The sequence below is a fragment of the Barbatula barbatula genome (assembly GCF_947034865.1).
Source record: "Barbatula barbatula genome assembly, chromosome: 6".
Classification (NCBI taxonomy): Eukaryota; Metazoa; Chordata; class Actinopteri; order Cypriniformes; family Nemacheilidae; genus Barbatula; species Barbatula barbatula.
Genome location: NC_136765.1, coordinates 24723515 through 24740404, shown reverse-complemented (window position 1 = coordinate 24740404; position 16890 = coordinate 24723515). Strand labels below are relative to the sequence as shown.

General features: G+C 39.4%; 2 protein-coding genes across 4 annotated transcripts; both read left to right on the top strand.

The window, feature by feature from the left end:
• Window positions 1-1361: 1361 nt before the first annotated feature.
• Window positions 1362-8106, top strand: afg1la (AFG1 like ATPase a). Of its 3 annotated transcripts, none has more exons than XR_013786742.1 (14): window positions 1362-1486; window positions 2283-2500; window positions 2590-2641; window positions 2750-2851; window positions 2953-3083; window positions 3212-3311; window positions 3444-3502; window positions 3679-3761; window positions 3955-4025; window positions 4161-4261; window positions 5694-5834; window positions 5900-6013; window positions 6326-6994; window positions 7650-8106. XR_013786742.1 is itself a non-coding variant. In XM_079457806.1 (13 exons), the coding sequence occupies exons 1-13, from the start codon at window positions 1378-1380 to the stop codon at window positions 6452-6454; spliced, it is 1410 nt and encodes a 469-aa protein (XP_079313932.1). In that variant the 5' UTR covers window positions 1362-1377; the 3' UTR covers window positions 6455-7499. The 3 variants fall into 3 exon arrangements, 1 of the variants encoding a protein (XP_079313932.1); XR_013786743.1 differs by having other exon boundaries at window positions 7635-7912; XM_079457806.1 differs by lacking the exon at window positions 7650-8106 and having other exon boundaries at window positions 6326-7499.
• Window positions 8107-8143: 37 nt separating this feature from the next.
• On the top strand, window positions 8144-15955 carry foxo3a (forkhead box O3A). The gene is made up of 2 exons (XM_079457929.1): window positions 8144-9463; window positions 12473-15955. The coding sequence occupies exons 1-2, from the start codon at window positions 8885-8887 to the stop codon at window positions 13832-13834; spliced, it is 1941 nt and encodes a 646-aa protein (XP_079314055.1). The 5' UTR covers window positions 8144-8884; the 3' UTR covers window positions 13835-15955.
• The last annotated feature ends 935 nt before the right edge of the window (window positions 15956-16890 follow it).

Sequence of the window (16890 nt, the reverse complement as noted above, 5' to 3'; positions counted from 1 at the left end):
AATGTCAAAAGTGTAAAAGCAATTGATCATTTTTATGTTGTTATATGGAACCGTGTTGGTATTTGTACTGAAAACAATACAAAACCCATTGGTCCTTGAAGTAAAAATATATTTTTGTTTCTTTCATTTGGTTTTTAACGTAGACGACAAAAATCCATTCCTAGGCACTTGAACATCTTTCTGGTTCAGTAAGTATTTGCTTAATTTTTTTCTAACATCCCCCACACACACATGTATTCGGTATCCAAAGAAGACTGAATCCAAAATGTTATCGTCACACAGGCTTCCGTGCTCTCATTAGTCTATAGCATCCATTGGAGGGGGTTTAACCATGGATACACATACACATCTATCCCAAGGCTTTCAGCGCGAGTCTGCATTAACAAGCCATGGACTCCTGCTCTATTGAGAGTGAAAGCCTTACATAATTAGATACAATGAGCATGGCTGAAACAACATGAACCTTCTCACCTTACCTTCCAGTCAAGGGCAAAATACAAGACGGAGTGTCAAAGATGGATGAGAAGAGATGCAGAAGGTGGCTCAAATCTCCTGAGTTGCTCCTGATTTAGTAAGGCGAATGGCACAGCTGAAGTGTGTGTTACTATGTGCATCATGCTGCTAAGTCACACAGCCTTCAGGCACTTGGAGACAGGTCCACTGTCGTCATGGCAACAGACATCCAGAACCTGGACAGGTTTATTTTTCATTCATTTTTCCAAAATGTCAAAGGAAGAGGGAGGCAGCAGAGCTATGGCGTTATGTCATCATTGAAGCATTCACTTTTTTGAAATAATAACATTTTTGCCCACAGAGACAGCAATTAAAACCCTTTATACACATGAACACATTACATTAACATTTTTATAGTGTGCGCATGAGTGTGTGCATGTTGCATGTCTGTGTGTAAGGAATGGTATTTATAAGAAACATAACCTACAGAAAATATAAAGAAAATGTGAAGAAATAAATAAAATACATGTACTGTTATTTAATATTATGCATAAGAATGATAATGAATTGTAAAATAAATCATTTTAAAATGTATTGCAAATGATTATTCGGGTAAATATGATAACCGCGATATACGAAGAGTATCAATACAATTAACATAATTGAAATAAGTAAACATCGCGCGGATATTATTTTTTATTTAACCAATTCAAAGATAACAATAATAAAATAGAACTTTGCATACACTACACAAAATATAACTTAAATACATCCAAAGTCATCTGAACATATAGAAGAAAAGAAATAGAAAAGAACGCGGATATTATTTCAGCTTTAAGTCGTCCAGTTCCGTCAGCGCAACGGCCACGCCCACTTGGATTGTTCGCACGGTCAATGAATAAAGTTTTGTTATTTTGAATCAACATGGCAGCCGGCAGGGCGTCCTTGGTGGCGCTTGGGCTTCAGTTTCAGGTGAAAAATAAGCTTTTGTCAAAATCAGCGCTTCTTAATATTGCCAGCTGTATGAGAAGAGGTGAGATGTAACGATTTAATGTTAAGGAAAATGTCGAATGACATCTAAACAGCGATAAGTGACATTATTTCTGCAGAGCAGTGACATTTTAAAACACAGTGTGTTTGACAGAAACATAACAGCATACGAGAACTATGTTTATGGATATAAAATGGTTTGTCTTCATAACATAATCTGTTTTGTTATATGTTTTTGGAAAATCTAAACTGACAGAAGCTCTGTTGTTTCTTTTTGTAACATTCTCTTGAGACTCTTGTAAGAAGTTGGTGTGACATTTGGTAAAATATTAAAGTGTGTTATTAATTTAACTGCAATAAGTTTGGTATGAATTCTCAGAGTATGTTATCATTTTAGTCTTGAGTGCTTTTGAGACATTCTAATCTATGGGGTCACAATGGATCTGCTATTAAATGGCATGTTATAACAAAAATGATTCAAATGTAAGCAGTAAACGCACAGAATGATTTATGAAATGGCAAAATTGTCATTTAAGAGAACGTTCAAACTTCGTTTATAAGCCAATGGATGTAAAATTACAACATTCAAAGTGCACAGTTTAGCCATCCTAGTATTAATGAAGCATAGATTTATCTTAAAAATACGTTTCCATGTGCTCATAGTGTTTACTTATTTCAAAAACCTGAGTTTGGAGAATTTATAAGGGTATATTATGGAGGATTAGAAACTGAGTTGCTTAGTTGAATGTTTATTAGCAAATAACGTGAAACATCCTGAGATGAGAGCCTGAAGTTTAAAACCCTTTTGCTCTTATTTCAAATACGATTCTGTGTTGCAGGGTTTGCTACCGGTGTGCTGTCTCAGACTATTGAAGAGCCCAATTCAACGACTTCTCCAAACAGCAGTTTTAGTGGACCTCTGGCACATTACAACAGTCTGATCAGAGATGGAGTTCTGCGAGAAGATCTGCATCAAAAGGCCGTTATGGAAAAACTGGAACAGATGCAAAAGGATCTTCGAGGATACAGCAATGAGCACTCATCCATTTTCTCAAAGGTAAGCACTTAAAAAATTGTGTGGCCACCAACAAATATAAAACTTGTCACTAAAATCTTGTGTAATTGTTTCATTTACATATACAACAGTTGTTCTCCAAGCAAAAGCCACCAAAAGGTTACTACATATTCGGTGATGTTGGTGAGTTTTGCAAAACCATGTTGTTTTTTAAGAGTGTTAGTCAACCATTGTGCTGCTGTTACAGAAACAATCTGCTCATTGTGTTTTATTACTGTTCCTGGTTTGCAGGTACAGGAAAAACTATGATTATGGACATGTTTTACGATCATGTAGAGACCCAGAAGAAGAAAAGGGTTCATTTCCATGGATTCATGTTGGATGTTCATAAACGTGAGTTCTTGATTCTTGTTTAGTTTAATCATTTACTGTATGCTTAGAAGTGAAACATAAGGTGGTGGTGATGATGTCATGACATGCATGTTCATGTGCAGGGATTCATCGGCTCAAGCAGAGTCTGCCCAAGAGAAAAGTGGGTAAAATGGCAAAAGCTTATGATCCTATAGCACCAGTGGCTGAAGAAATCAGTGAGGAGGCTTGTCTGCTGTGCTTTGATGAGTTTCAGGTGAATGTTACACTACGATTTTAATTGAAGCAGTTTTGAGATCACTTGTGTACGTTGAGATCAGCTGTTATCTTTTCAATCTGTCTGAAGGGAAAAGAAGTCAATATAAATTCTTGTCTGTTGAGCAGGTCACTGATATCGCCGATGCCATGATTCTGAAGCAGCTCTTTGAGAATCTGTTTCTGAACGGGGTCGTAGTTGTTGCCACATCCAATCGACCTCCGGATGGTAAGAGCCAAATGAAAGAAATCACCCTTAGCTAAGCTCGGGATAAATCGGGACAGATCTCAGATTTGTTTTAGAGTACAGTTGTCTTGGTCTTTGGAATCTTGCCTGTGCTGAATAGAATATCTTGTGCAGATCTGTACAAAAACGGATTACAGAGGGTGAACTTTGTGCCATTCATCGCTGTGTTAAAGGTAAACGCGTCACCCACATTTTCTGACATGATAAACTGTTGTTTTTCACATTACATACTGTGTTAAATTACATTATTGTGCTTTTTATAATAAGATTAAAACAATGATGAGTAAGGATTTTGATTATTTCCTGATGTAAAGCTCATGTGAAATGTGCTTGAATCTCTGTTAAACAGCATTTTTGCCACACGCTGCGTCTGGATTCTGGAATCGATTACCGGAGAAGAAATCGGCCTGCAGCGGGAAAACTCTTCTACCTGTGAGAAAATACATTAACTGTATGCTGGAGATTTTTAAACACCTTAACACACAGAACAATGTTTATATAGCACCACATGTGCATTTAAAACTAGTATTTTAACATGCAAACATTTAATGCTATTGCTTAACTAGTAATCCATTGATGTAAAATTTGAAAGACTTATTAAATTCTTCCTCTTTTCTTTATTTAGCGCCAGCGAACCTGATGTTGATGCGACACTTGATAAACTGTTTGATGAACTGGCCTTCAAGCAGAATGATAGTAAGTTATTTTTACTAGAATGAATGAAAAATCTATCAAATGAGATTTCTCTTTGCTTTAAATGTTATTGTGTGTTGTTGTTCATGTGTGTTGCATTCTGGGTAACTTGATTCAGATTCACTCTGTTTGTCGTAGTTACTCGGCCCAGATCTATGAAGGTTCATGGCAGGACACTGACGCTTTACAAGACTTGTGGGACCATAGCGGACTGCACATTTGAAGAGCTCTGTGACCAGGTAATGACTGACCATTAGTTCCTTCTTTCTAATGCCCTGGGCAGCTTTTATTATCTATTTGTCTAAATTTGGATAGAGCCGGGGGGTATTCCAGAAAGCTGGTTATGTTACACACCCGGGTAAGTTTAAGGGTTAGTTAGCTGATAACCCCAACTTCTGGTTCCAAAAACAGAGGTAACTTTCAGTTTAGGTAAGTAACCATAGCAAGTAACTCCGGAGGAGGTTATGTTCCAGATTTAGTTATTTTTAAGGAAACATTACTTAGCTTTAGGGGTTGTCTGCGCATGTTTGCGTTTTTGATGATCGTCAAGTGGGCTTGAAAGCACAGATTACGTATAATATATTATAATTTTACATTAATATCACAACTATTAATATTACTAATTTTCCAATCTCACCCATCGAAATTCAGCATTCACAACTAATTTTGTTATTAACTTTAAAATAAAATATTCTTTAAATACATTAATACAAGCTGTTATGGTTAAACTTTATGTATTAATATGAAATACTTTGAATTAGGTTTATTAAAACATCTCCAAATATCCTTGGATAAATATACACACCATACCTTTTCCATCAGTTAAAGGATGTTAATAGTGAAGTATTTTGACTCCAGAGCAATTGCATATAAATACTCTTGTCCATTTATTAGGCAATATTTGATGCATTGGGTCAAAGATAGTTTTGGCCTAATGGTTAGAGAGCCAGATTTAAAACTCAAAGGTTGCAAGTTGCTAGATTTATTCTTAAGGAACATACAGAGAAGGAACAAAATAGAGGTTTTATACTGCCATCAAAATTAGCAATGTGATCAAATACATATGCACAACACAATTTTGGTGGTAGTAATGTTAAAATAACAGTTCCAAACATCTCAACAATTTTTTTTTATCTTTGTTACAGTTTATGTAACAAAGATAGCCACGATGAGTATATATTTAAAATATTATAGTATAAAAATAGTGCATATAATGAAAATATTTATATTGTTAATTTAATAATTTATTAATAGCGTTTATAGGTATAGAAACACATAATTTAAATAATACAATTTTATGATTTTTAATCCAGCACTTTATACACTGATTCAGATTTTAGTCTTGGGTGGAAAAAAACGGATTGTTTTACAGTCAAAAACTTTAAGTTTCCCGACCGTTTCCATGGTGACTCGTGAAATCTGTGATGGATCGACAAGTCTTCATGTTGTTTCTGTATATCTCGTCCAGAACACGTTCACTCCAAACGTGTTCTGGAACAGATATACCCCGAGTAAGCAAGATTTGGGTTAATCAACCCAGAGTTCAGGGTTTAGCTGAGGGTAAGTTAACCCTGCTTTCTGGAATACCCCCAGTATCTCTGTCCACCATGTTCTGTAGTATTTGGATCTTAGAATCATTTTTTTACTGAGGTGCTGTTGTGTTTTTGTCAGCCCAAAGGAGCCAGTGACTACCTGGAGATCTCCTCTGTGTTTGACACGGTGTTCATTCGTAACATTCCTCTGCTCACTTTAAATAAGAAGACACAAGCCAGGCGCTTTATAACCCTTATTGACGCGCTCTACGACAACAAGGTAAATAACAATATGCTTGTGAGTTTATTCTCTGTTAGAAGGTTCCGAGCGTGTTTTTTGTGCAGGTTCGAGTGGTGCTGCAAGCAGAAGCTCCGTTAGATGAGCTGTTTGTTCAAGACGACCATCACGACGATCATCACGACACACACGTGCTGCTGGATGATTTAGGCATTTCACGGGTAATTCAATTGTCAGGTTATCAGAGCATTTTTATAATAACGCTGAGATGAGCTGCTGAAATTCTAGTTATTCACGCTGTTTATTTATTGTAAAAGTGCCAATGAGACATTTTTTGTTTATCATGAAACACGAGCAGAACGAGTTTCTGTGAAAATGGTTTTACACATTTGTACTGGTAACGTTTCATAAGTAAGACATTCACCAGTGCTCTTAAGACATGACTCATAGGTGAACCTCGTTGGATTTTTGACGGATGGATGTGTGCACATTCACAGACAGCAGTGATTTGATTATGTGTGTTAATGGCTCAGGATGCAGGCAGCTCGCTGGCCATCTTCACGGGTGAGGAGGAGGTGTTTGCCTTCCAGAGAACAGTGTCTCGCCTTACTGAGATGCAGACGGAGGAGTACTGGCTCACGGGGGATAGGAGCTCTAAGTAGTTTTTATCATTATCCACTCCACGTACGGCGGCCATCTCAGCTATCGCTGGACTCGTGAGGTGTTGGGATCAACTCCATCAGATTATATTTGAACCAGAACTCTTATGTTATGCTGCTGCACTTTATAAACGCACTATAAGAACAGGCTTCTGTTCTGAGACTCGTTCTAGGGATGTTGGAGGGTTCTCAGGATTTGCCAAAGATGTATTTTAAAATAAGGCCTTTTACATTGTTGTTCTGAAATATTTTATTGACGCCGCCATTATGGTTAAGCAGGTGAGAAGGTGAAAAGATCAATTTGAAAATAATCTCTTCATTAAATTTCAACAACAACTTTGTTCTGATTGTTTTTTTTTTCAGAGTTAAGATGCTTGGTATCTGATGGTTGTCTGATTATTTTTGTACGCGTTTTGTGTGTCTGTCTGTAAGATGTGTCATGAGAATATGAGTTATTTATATTTAGTTTCATGAAGGGGAAGTGCTTGGACCTTTCAGAATACCAGAGAGAAAGCGGCGTCAATTATTAGGGATGTTTTTAAGGTAAGCGTCACTATTACCATTGCGTATCCTTAACTTTGTCAAACAAACCCTAAATGTGTTTAGAAATGTTGACACACAACTCAAAAAGGACCATACATGAAAAATCCTTTACGCAGAGTGCTTAAACTTTACGGCCCGGTTTCACAGACACAGCTTGGCTTAAGCCAGGACTATGCCTTAGTTGAATTAAGATATTAATGTCGCTTTTATAAAACGCCTTGGAAGAATACATTATTGGTTTGCATCTCGAGACAAAACAACTGATATATTTTACGATTATTCTAGGCAAGTTATATTTAGTTAAGAATGGTCACACATTCATTTTAGTCTAGGACTAGCCTTAAGCCTTGTCTGTGAAACAAGACCGTTCTGCTCATCGATTAACATTTCCCTGCAAAATGCTAATATAAAAAACTGATGATATACATAAATCACATTGTTTGATTTTGTACAGTACATAGTAAGTTGTTTCAAATAACAGTCCCCAAGACACTTCTATAAAATAATATGCAAACATAAATGTTTGTATACCCATGATTGCTATTACTGTCTGTTTCACAAAAACATTGTTTTGGACATGTGAGTCTCTAGTTTGTAAACTATAAAACGGTCCATTGGTCTTCATACAAATCTTGCACAGTTTTTGTTTTCACAGCATATTTGAGCATCGGCCGTATGATAGATTCACACTGAGGACAATTGAGAGATTCACAACTATTCGAAGATCTGCAAACATGAACTAATGCACAAGAAGGAAAACGATACATTTATGAGCCGGATGTATGAACTTTTGAACGATGATCGATGTCTATTTTTGTATCACAGTGATTCTGCAAGGGACTATACAGCGTATATTACAATGTGGTGTTCTAGAGAAAACTGAACATTAATAAAAATAAACAAACCCCTATTTTATTCAAAACACAATCGAGTTGTTTTGCTCTTTTGATTTAAAGGAAAGTGTGAGCATTTGCGACAGATCCTGTCACTTTAGCCGAATATGTCAACTGATGTCGCGTGTTTGAAAATGTAAATGTGTTTTGTTTTGTGAAATGACATGTATACAGGAGAGCACTTGTGATGGCATCTCTGTAAGTGCAGGGTGACACGAGTGTCCTTTAAAAGCAGCAATTCCTCCGACTGTTTCCAGGGGGCAGTTCATCTTTTGTTTCTCTTCTGGTTAGTTTGCAGCGGACTTCTCTCATTCGAGTCGAGCGTTGCCGGGGCTTCAGTGCAGGATCGCCCGGGATGCGGGACGCAGCGTCCTGCTCCGACATGGACGCGCGATCGTGGAGGTTTATCGGGGAAAACGAGGGCTCGGTCAGGACTCAGTCGCGTTTATTTGCTTGAATAAAACCTCCGGAGGTATGGCGCGATCATTTGTGGACGGTTTCTCGGCGAGTGCTTAAAAAAGATAGTAAGATGGCAGCTGTGTTTTGAAACAATGTATCGTTCAGATGATGTAATGTTACACTGTATCACGTTAGCACCGCGATGTCACACATTCTGACGCTTGATCTGTTACATTCGTGTCGCTTTAAACCGCGGAAGCTGCATTTGCTGGCTTGATCTGTGGGAAAATCGCGTTTGCATATTTATGTTCGTATTTCTCGACATCGCAAGGCTTAAAGTATCACCGTGAAACGATAGATCATTCAAACCAGCCAAATGGAAGCGCGATTCGTGTACAAATGTGTGGATGATCTGTATGCTGTACGTGAACATACATAATGCATGTGATACATCTGAAAATATTTGTAAGAACCAGCGAGTCTGATGTCCCTAGCCGAAATGTGGACTGAAGAACTGACCCATTAATGGCATGCATGAAGACGCAGCTACTGTGTTCACAAAAGCCGTCCGTACATCATTTCAAAGAGTCGAGGAAATATGGCAGATGCAACTTTTGAGGTGAACCCCTCCGATGTGGACGTCGACATAGACCCTGATTTCGAGCCACAAAAAAGGCCGAGGTCTTGCACTTGGCCTCTGCCCAGACCCGAGTCCAATGCGGGGAAAGCAGAACCGGGAGAAGTGGGCATCATTCCTGAGGAGGAGGAAGAGGAAGAGGAAGATGGCATTGAAGCTCGTGCGTCTGGTGACATTACGGACGTGTCAAAGTCAGCCAACACTGAAGCCCACGAGCACCAGAGCACTGCTACCCCTTTCGTAGAAACCAGTGTTGCTATCAAGTCCAGAGACGCCAACGGGTCTCCAATCTCTTCCCAGCAGGGGCTGACCTCCTTCTGCGGTGACTCCGGCACCGGGAGTCTGGTTCCTCAGCAGCCCAGAAAATCATCTGCCCGCAGAAACGCCTGGGGAAACTATTCCTACGCTGACCTCATCACGCAAGCCATCGAGAGCTCGCCCGAGAAGAGACTGACGTTGGCCCAGATCTATGATTGGATGGTCCGAAATGTGCCATACTTCAAGGACAAAGGTGACAGCAACAGCTCTGCGGGATGGAAGGTATGTCAGTTCACGTAGATGAGCTCATCTCTTAACACTGCATTGCTTTTTTATGGTTGTCGGACTTTTCCAACCTTGTGCATTTGTGTTCCGTCACCCTATTATAAAAACAGTTTGCATCTGCACAGGATGACCGGGGTAAAAAGCTACTGATAGTAAAAAGGTGGTTTAATGGATCAGTACATGGTGATGCAATATAGCCTACTTCGCAAAGGTGATATGGGATATAAAGGGAATCGTTTAAATCACTCATCATTTTAGAAGGTATTTGAGTTTCTTATGTGGAATATGGCTGCCAGCGTGGAGCCCAGAGTTGTTCATCTCTTTATCATGATTTCAGGGAAAAAGCAATTTATCCAACGTGGAATCAAGCCTGATGGATGCTCTTGGCATGGCTGGATTTGAATTTAAGGAATCCGGAAGTCACTGTACGGCAGGAGCACAGGGATTGCTTTTACTGTACATAAGAAGCAATGATTCATTTCACTGGGTAGATTTACCTGTAAAAATCAATCCAATTGTAAATACCAAACGATAGAAATACAAGGTCATAATGTTTAGTTTTTGCACATGCTAATGGAAATCAGTTGTGGCCCCTTGATCACAGGGACTTGCAATGTGAAACTGTGTTCATTTATCCAAATTGTGTATTCCTGGAAGTTGTACTCAGTATATTTAGCACCATGCACAGGATCAATTTATGAGCCACCATATTTGATTAGTTCATACATATGCTGATTTTTCTAATATTGTATTTAAAGCCGTCGTATTGGTTGCCAAATGCAATTGCATAAACAATTCCTCCTTGCTTATTGCTAAAGCGCTGCTACACGGATTGTGTGGATGCTGTAAAGAGGGCCCTCCATATTGCAGGAACAATCATGCACGCTCTGTGCAGATAAAGCCTCTCTGCACGTCCCACATCGTCCTGCCTCTGAATGACAAAAAATAAAAATCAAGTGAATGACGTCAGTGTCTGTGTGGCTATTGGCTGTTTGGTCCCCACCTCCATTTCCTATTGGCTCATGGCTTGAGCATAAGCATCAATCAGCTGACTGGAAACTATGTAGGTCAGTGTGTAGCAGCGTGTGAAGAGCTTTGCTGTTTGACTCTGAGCTACGGCATTGTGTGTAAACTGGCACGGCTGCAGTTCTGTTGTGAGCGGTGCTTTTCTCTGGAAGGGACTGCATCACTGAAAACGCTTATTTCAGCTGTTATATTTGTATTTCAGTGATGGATGCACACGCTCTTATCACGACATGGATTACTAATGGGTGAATCTAAAGAAATGTCTTAGAAGTTTATAGAAATATGATAATCAACCCTTATCATTGTGTCAAATAAAATCTATATTATGACAACTTTTGGTAGCATTTGCAGATTTTTGTAATTCATTAAAAAAAGTAAGGTTTCTTTTTTTATCCGGTGTCACGGCGTGTATTGCACAGTCAGGGGTGACTGTATAGTGTGTATGTATTTATGCTAAGTTTATTTTTTATAAATCCTGATATTTATGTGGAGAATTTCTCTACACATATTTCATAGGGATAAATATTTGTAGATGATTAAGTAAAGGAAATAATAAATATGTTGAAGCTCTTTTGCACAAAACCTGCAGGTTTACTTTCAGAATGTTTTTTATTACATTCAGGCAAGCTTTCAACCGTGACGACAGTACGATTGTAGCTGAAGTGAACGGATACTGATCATAGTCAAAGTCAAGTGTGACTACTTTTTGTAAACACTTTATTTTTTCCTGTTCCAGCCTCACCCAAGAATAAATCTAAAAAAAAAACCACTCCAAATAACAATGCTCTGGTTTTCTCTACTGTGACCGACTTCTCTTACCACTAAGGAAACTCTTTTATTGTAAGCCTAGTTCTTTGATCTGTTTGTTATCCAATGTAGCCATGAATGTCAAGAAACAATCTGTGTCTTAGATTAGATTCTCAATCCAATCAATTCGGTGAGTCATTTTAACAAAGCAAACGTTGTGTGAACAACGAAATAGGATAGATGTTCTTTTCAGAAATAAAAAGAAATCCTAAGGATGAAATCAAGTAATGCAAAAGCTTTAATTCAAGTGAAGTGTAATGACGTCAGCCCGTTCACTCTTCGAGAAGTTCAAAGTTCAGCATGGAGATGCTCACAGGACATTGCTGTAAAGAGTCCAGATTTCTCCCTGACGTATCTTTAGTGCACATCATTTTTAGTCTCAGACTTCATGTCTTATATTTCACAAAAGTTGTGAATTTTCTCACATCTCCAGATACTGCATTATGGATTGCTACTCTCTGTACCGCAGTGCACATTAATGCAGAATAGATCCACTGCACTGCGCTGCTAAACTTTCTTCATGAATCATGAACTCTCCATTAATCCTTAAGCTTTATCTGCGTGTGGATTTTTAATCAAGTTAGATGCAAATAATTTTACTCCGCTGAGATGAAGTGTTTTCTTTAGATTTACCCACCATCTGTACACAACGGCTTATTGCAACCACTGCCTTTGCCATGGGTTAAGTATTCAAGGAACACATTAATTTATTATTGGAATGGATTAGTATATAGTATGTTCCACAATAATGGACTATGGACATTTTATTTGGTATTTATGGATTTAAATATGTGTTTAACCAAAGGCTGTACCTTAGCATTTGCATAGCAATGCCCTTGCATTGTGAGGGACACTTTTCAATCTATGGTTGGCATCTAGAATTAAGTGCTTTGTTTAGAGGCACAATACCAAAAGCCCATGTCTCTTCTTTACCCAATCAGACATACTATGTTGGTCACATGTCTTCTCAATCTCTGGCTAAAGCAATCAAGTCACAGTAGCATTGTTCCTCCAAGATCATGTGATGAAAATGAATTTGAGTCTTGAACGTTGGTTTGTTGTTCCTAAAAGCCACATGTAAGATATGCAGGGAACTGTCAAAAGAACCTTGTGATTGTTTCAAGCATATGTTGTGATGCACAGCTCACCCTATCTGCTTCTCTCTGTTCACAGAACTCGATTCGACATAACCTGTCACTCCATAGTCGCTTTTTCCGGGTCCAGAATGAAGGAACAGGAAAGAGTTCATGGTGGATGGTCAACCCAGATGGTGGGAAAGGGGGCAAAGCTCCACGAAGACGTGCCGTGTCCATGGACAACAGTAACAAGCTCATCAAGAGCGCCCGTGGCCGTGCAGCCAAAAAGAAGGCCGCTTTGCAGGCCACTCAGGACGGAAGCTCGGAGAGTTCTTCAAGCCTGTCCAAATGGACTGGCAGCCCGACATCCCGTAGCAGCGACGAGCTCGACGCCTGGACAGACTTCCGTTCTCGTACAAATTCCAACGCCAGCACCCTAAGTGGACGCCTTTCCCCAATTCTGGCTAACCTAGAGGTGGACGAAGTTCCCGATGACGACTCTCAGCTGTCGCCCATGCTGTACTCCAGCCCCAGTAGTATGTCTCCGTCTACCGGCCTGACCGAGCTGCCCCGGCTGGCTGATCTTGCGGAAACCATGAACCTCAACGACGGCCTCTCTGACAACGTAATGGACGACCTTCTGGATAACATCAGTTTGACGGCTTCCCAGTCTCCAGGTCAAGATGAGAACCTACAGGAAAGCCCAGTGTTTACCTTCAGCTGCTCTGGGAGCAGTCTGGCAATTCCATCCGGCAGCTATGGCTCGAACTCAATGTTCAGTCCTCCGTCCGTCACTGGCCTGAGGCAGTCTCCAATGCAAACCATCCAGGAGAACAAGCAGGCTACGTTCTCCTGCGGTTCCCTCTTTAGTGAGCAAAGTCTGCAGGACTTACTCAGCTGCGAGTCTCACGGTCGCACCGATGTCCTTCTTACCCATTCTGATCCGCTCATGTCTCAGGCCAGTGCCTCCCTTCCCTCTCAGAATTCCCGTCGCAGTGCCCTGTTGCTGCGTAATGACCCCATGATGTCCAACCAGGCTGGGCCCGGTGGACAGATGGGGAACAAGAAGGTGTCGCCATCTGGATGGCGGCTGAACAGCGGCTCGAGCGGCGAGTCCGACTACCAAAGCCTGATGAAGCAACATCTCCAACAGTCTCCCTTCAGAAGCACATCTATGCAGCTCAACTCGGATGCGTTGTTGGCAGGTCTCAACGGCAGCGTGACCAGCGTTCAGTCGGCGTCTCAGGACCGATTGCCTTCTGACTTGGATCTGGAAGCGTTAAGCGGCAGTCTCGATTGCGATATGGATGCCATCATCCGCAATGATCTGATGGATGCCGAAGGCCTGGAGTTCAGCTTTGATTCGCATCTCATCTCTTCTCAGAATGCTATCCTGACTTCAGATAGCTTCTCCAATACCAAACGAACCTCAGCTCAAAGTTGGGTACCAGGTTTATAAGGCACAGGAATGTAGAGACGGGCCAGAACGCAGCATTTTTGCCAACTGTCCACTGTAAACAACTGTACATTGTTGTAGAAAGCTATTTGACATCTACTCGAATGAGTTTGAGTCATCTTCAATGACTCATTCAGTTGGTGGTGTTATATTTTGTGACTGTATGTTTTGTATTGTCATAAATTATGCTTGTTTGATGGACGTATATAGAGTTTCATCTGATTTTATCAGTTTTATCTCATCGCCAATAAGAAGGTGTTGAACTCTGCTTCTCGAGGAATACCGTTGTCTTTTTATGAAGGCTTGACCGAGAGTACTTCCCTTAGTCCATCTTAGAAACGACCCCATAAACCTGTATTGTGGAATGGCACCACTTCGTATTAGAACGCCATGTTTGCCAATCCCTGTGTTTTGCACCGTGTCCCTACAAACACCCTTAAGGAAATTAGTGGATTTTCTTTCTCTAATACAGTGTAAATTCTAGTACGTAGGTGCGTTGTCGTGAGTTGTTGTAGCCGTGATAGAGGTTTCTAGTCCTTGTGTTGAAACAAACACTTGCCTTTTGCCAAACCGGTCCTCAGGACAATTTCATCAATGGCCTGTTTACAACACAAATTCTCAAGAATGTTTTCCAATGGCAACGGGAAGTCGCTCTATATCCAATTATCTTTTTGTGAAACTGGAAAAGGGAAGGGGGTTGTGTTTTGTGAAACCAGTGATCCTGATGTATCCTTGATCCTTTTATGGAAAAGTGAATAATGATATGATGATAAGCTATGTATTTAATGTTCTGCTGTATGAAGCTAGTTTGTCAGTGTTTTCCACGAAGTTCCCAACGCAAGCTTTGTGTGCGTTTGTCCTGTTCGATACGAGCATCTCCCTCCCTATAAACCACGTTCACTTCCGACATTATGATAAGCTATATATTTATACTCCTCACAAAAAGGGCCTCGTTCATGAAAAACTCATTTCTGCGCTGGTCTCTTGCAGTGGTGTTACGAATGCGTTCACGAACAAATTTTTGGCAGGTTCTGTGAAATTTGCATGAATTTTTGCAATGTGTTTGCAAGACCATTCTTGCGTATAATGTGTATATGACTTGTAAGACCGTTGCATTGGATGCTGGTAGTGTTTGTGTATGTATGCTGTATATGGATACAGTTTACGTAAGAATGGTTTTATAAATGTCTGTGCAAGTTGTTATTCTCCTGTTTCATGAACGTGGCCCTTGCATTTGTGTACATATACGGTGTATGCACATATATTGAGTTTTATTATAAAGATATAGATATACTGGAACACTGATAAAATAAGGACTACTTGATGTTTGCGTATTTGTAGCAAGAAAGCAAGCTAAGAAAGTGTTTGCTGCAAAATTGGCATGTAAATTGGCATGTCCTCGGAACATAAGAGATGCTTATAGCTGTTTCATCTGTGATGGCATTATGTTTTAAGCATTATTTGAAAACTAAATGCAGCCCCATCGTAGAATTATAACCTTATCTTCAGAGGGCACCTCTAATGTACTGTATTTCAAAATGCCAGACAACCAAATGTGAGGCTGTTGAACAATGTCACTATTTTATTTTACATATTAATAGTGCCATTCAGGGACAGGAGTTCTTTTTTATACTAGCTGATGTTTCAGTAGTGTTATTTTAACATCACAGTCGAATGTATGTTTGTTAAAGGAAGACGTTTTCATAAGCACTGATTTTTTAATCTGCTTTTATAATCAGCTGGAGTTTATGACGATAAAAAGCTGATTGTGTTTATCTTTCTTTTCCGTAAATGATGTAATCCCTTTTCAGTGTACTGCTTTAGTTGCTTTAGTTTTTAGCTTGGGAAATCACCAAGTGATGTTATGTTTTGTTGGGGTTGGATGGCTTACACAGTATCACCTTTACAAAATGAGTCCTGAAATTTAACTCAATCCTAAAACGAATTTCAGCCTTAAAGAAGAACAACACTTAAATTGGTTAAAACAAAATATAGGTACTAACTCGCACCCCAATTGGCCATAGGTTAGCAATAGATGTTTGCTTGACTTTACCTGTGTATTTCCATTTTGGATCATGTAAATAAGGTAGTGCAAAACAAGGTGCATGTAAATAAAGCTTGTACAACAAAGAAATATTTCTACTTGTTTTTTTTTAATACTAAAAGGGATAGTTCATCAAAGAATAAAAGTTCTGTAGTGAATTACTCGCTCTCTCGGTCCAAACCTGTATACATTTCTTTGGTTGAACACAAAGAAAGATATTTGGGAACATGTTAGCAACTGAAGTTTCTGGGACATCATTGACTTCCATAGTAGGAAACTTTAAAATGATAGTCAAAGGTGCCCCAGAACTGTTTGCTGGCCTAAATTCTTCAAAACATCTCCTATTGTGATCAACAGAACAAAAAATACAATTATTTTCCCGCTATGGTAGTCGATGATGCTCCGGAAATCTCAGTTGCTAAAATTTTTCAAAATATCTTCTTTGTGTTCATTAGAACAAGGAAATTGGATCAACTAGAGAGTGAGTAATTCATGACACAATAGTCGTTTCGGGTGAACTGTTCCTTTAAATACAATGATAATTTGTAATTTCTCTGATCGTCTGCAAATATATGTCTGGTTTTCACATATTTATTTGTATGTATGTAACAAAGTAGCAAACCAAACAAACGCAATGCCATTGCATGGTAATTTGTTGTTGATGTAATTACAGCCCATGGAACAGTACATTGTTAGCTTTGCTTTAATCCCGATTAAGATTTAGTTTGCAAACATTCACAGTTTCTCATTTATTTGACATTAGTGGCACACAGTAGTTTTCTGTTAATCATAAACATACACCGCGAGGCCTTGAGCTCTGGCATTCTGAACGGTAGTAAATGATGGAAACATTTTTGTGTGATTTGTCTCTTTTAAACCTTCTACTCCGAGGTCCACAGGTTTCTTCTGGCTCATGATGTCATTGTTTGATTTCTGGGAGCTTATGAGGTCAGTGATATATAACTGATCCAGCGGTTTAACACGTCCATCTTATTTCATAGCTCTGATCAGGCAT

Excerpts from the sequence above, each read along its gene's own strand:
- afg1la (XM_079457806.1), top strand. The coding sequence starts at position 1,378 with ATGGCAGCCGGCAGGGCGTCCTTGGTGGCGCTTGGGCTTCAGTTTCAG. Across the intron at positions 3,084-3,211 it reads TGTGCTTTGATGAGTTTCAG|GTCACTGATATCGCCGATGC; the intron begins GTGAATGTTACA and ends TCTGTTGAGCAG. Across the intron at positions 6,014-6,325 it reads ATGATTTAGGCATTTCACGG|GATGCAGGCAGCTCGCTGGC; the intron begins GTAATTCAATTG and ends TTAATGGCTCAG.
- foxo3a (XM_079457929.1), top strand. The coding sequence starts at position 8,885 with ATGGCAGATGCAACTTTTGAGGTGAACCCCTCCGATGTGGACGTCGAC. Across the intron at positions 9,464-12,472 it reads ACAGCTCTGCGGGATGGAAG|AACTCGATTCGACATAACCT; the intron begins GTATGTCAGTTC and ends CTCTGTTCACAG.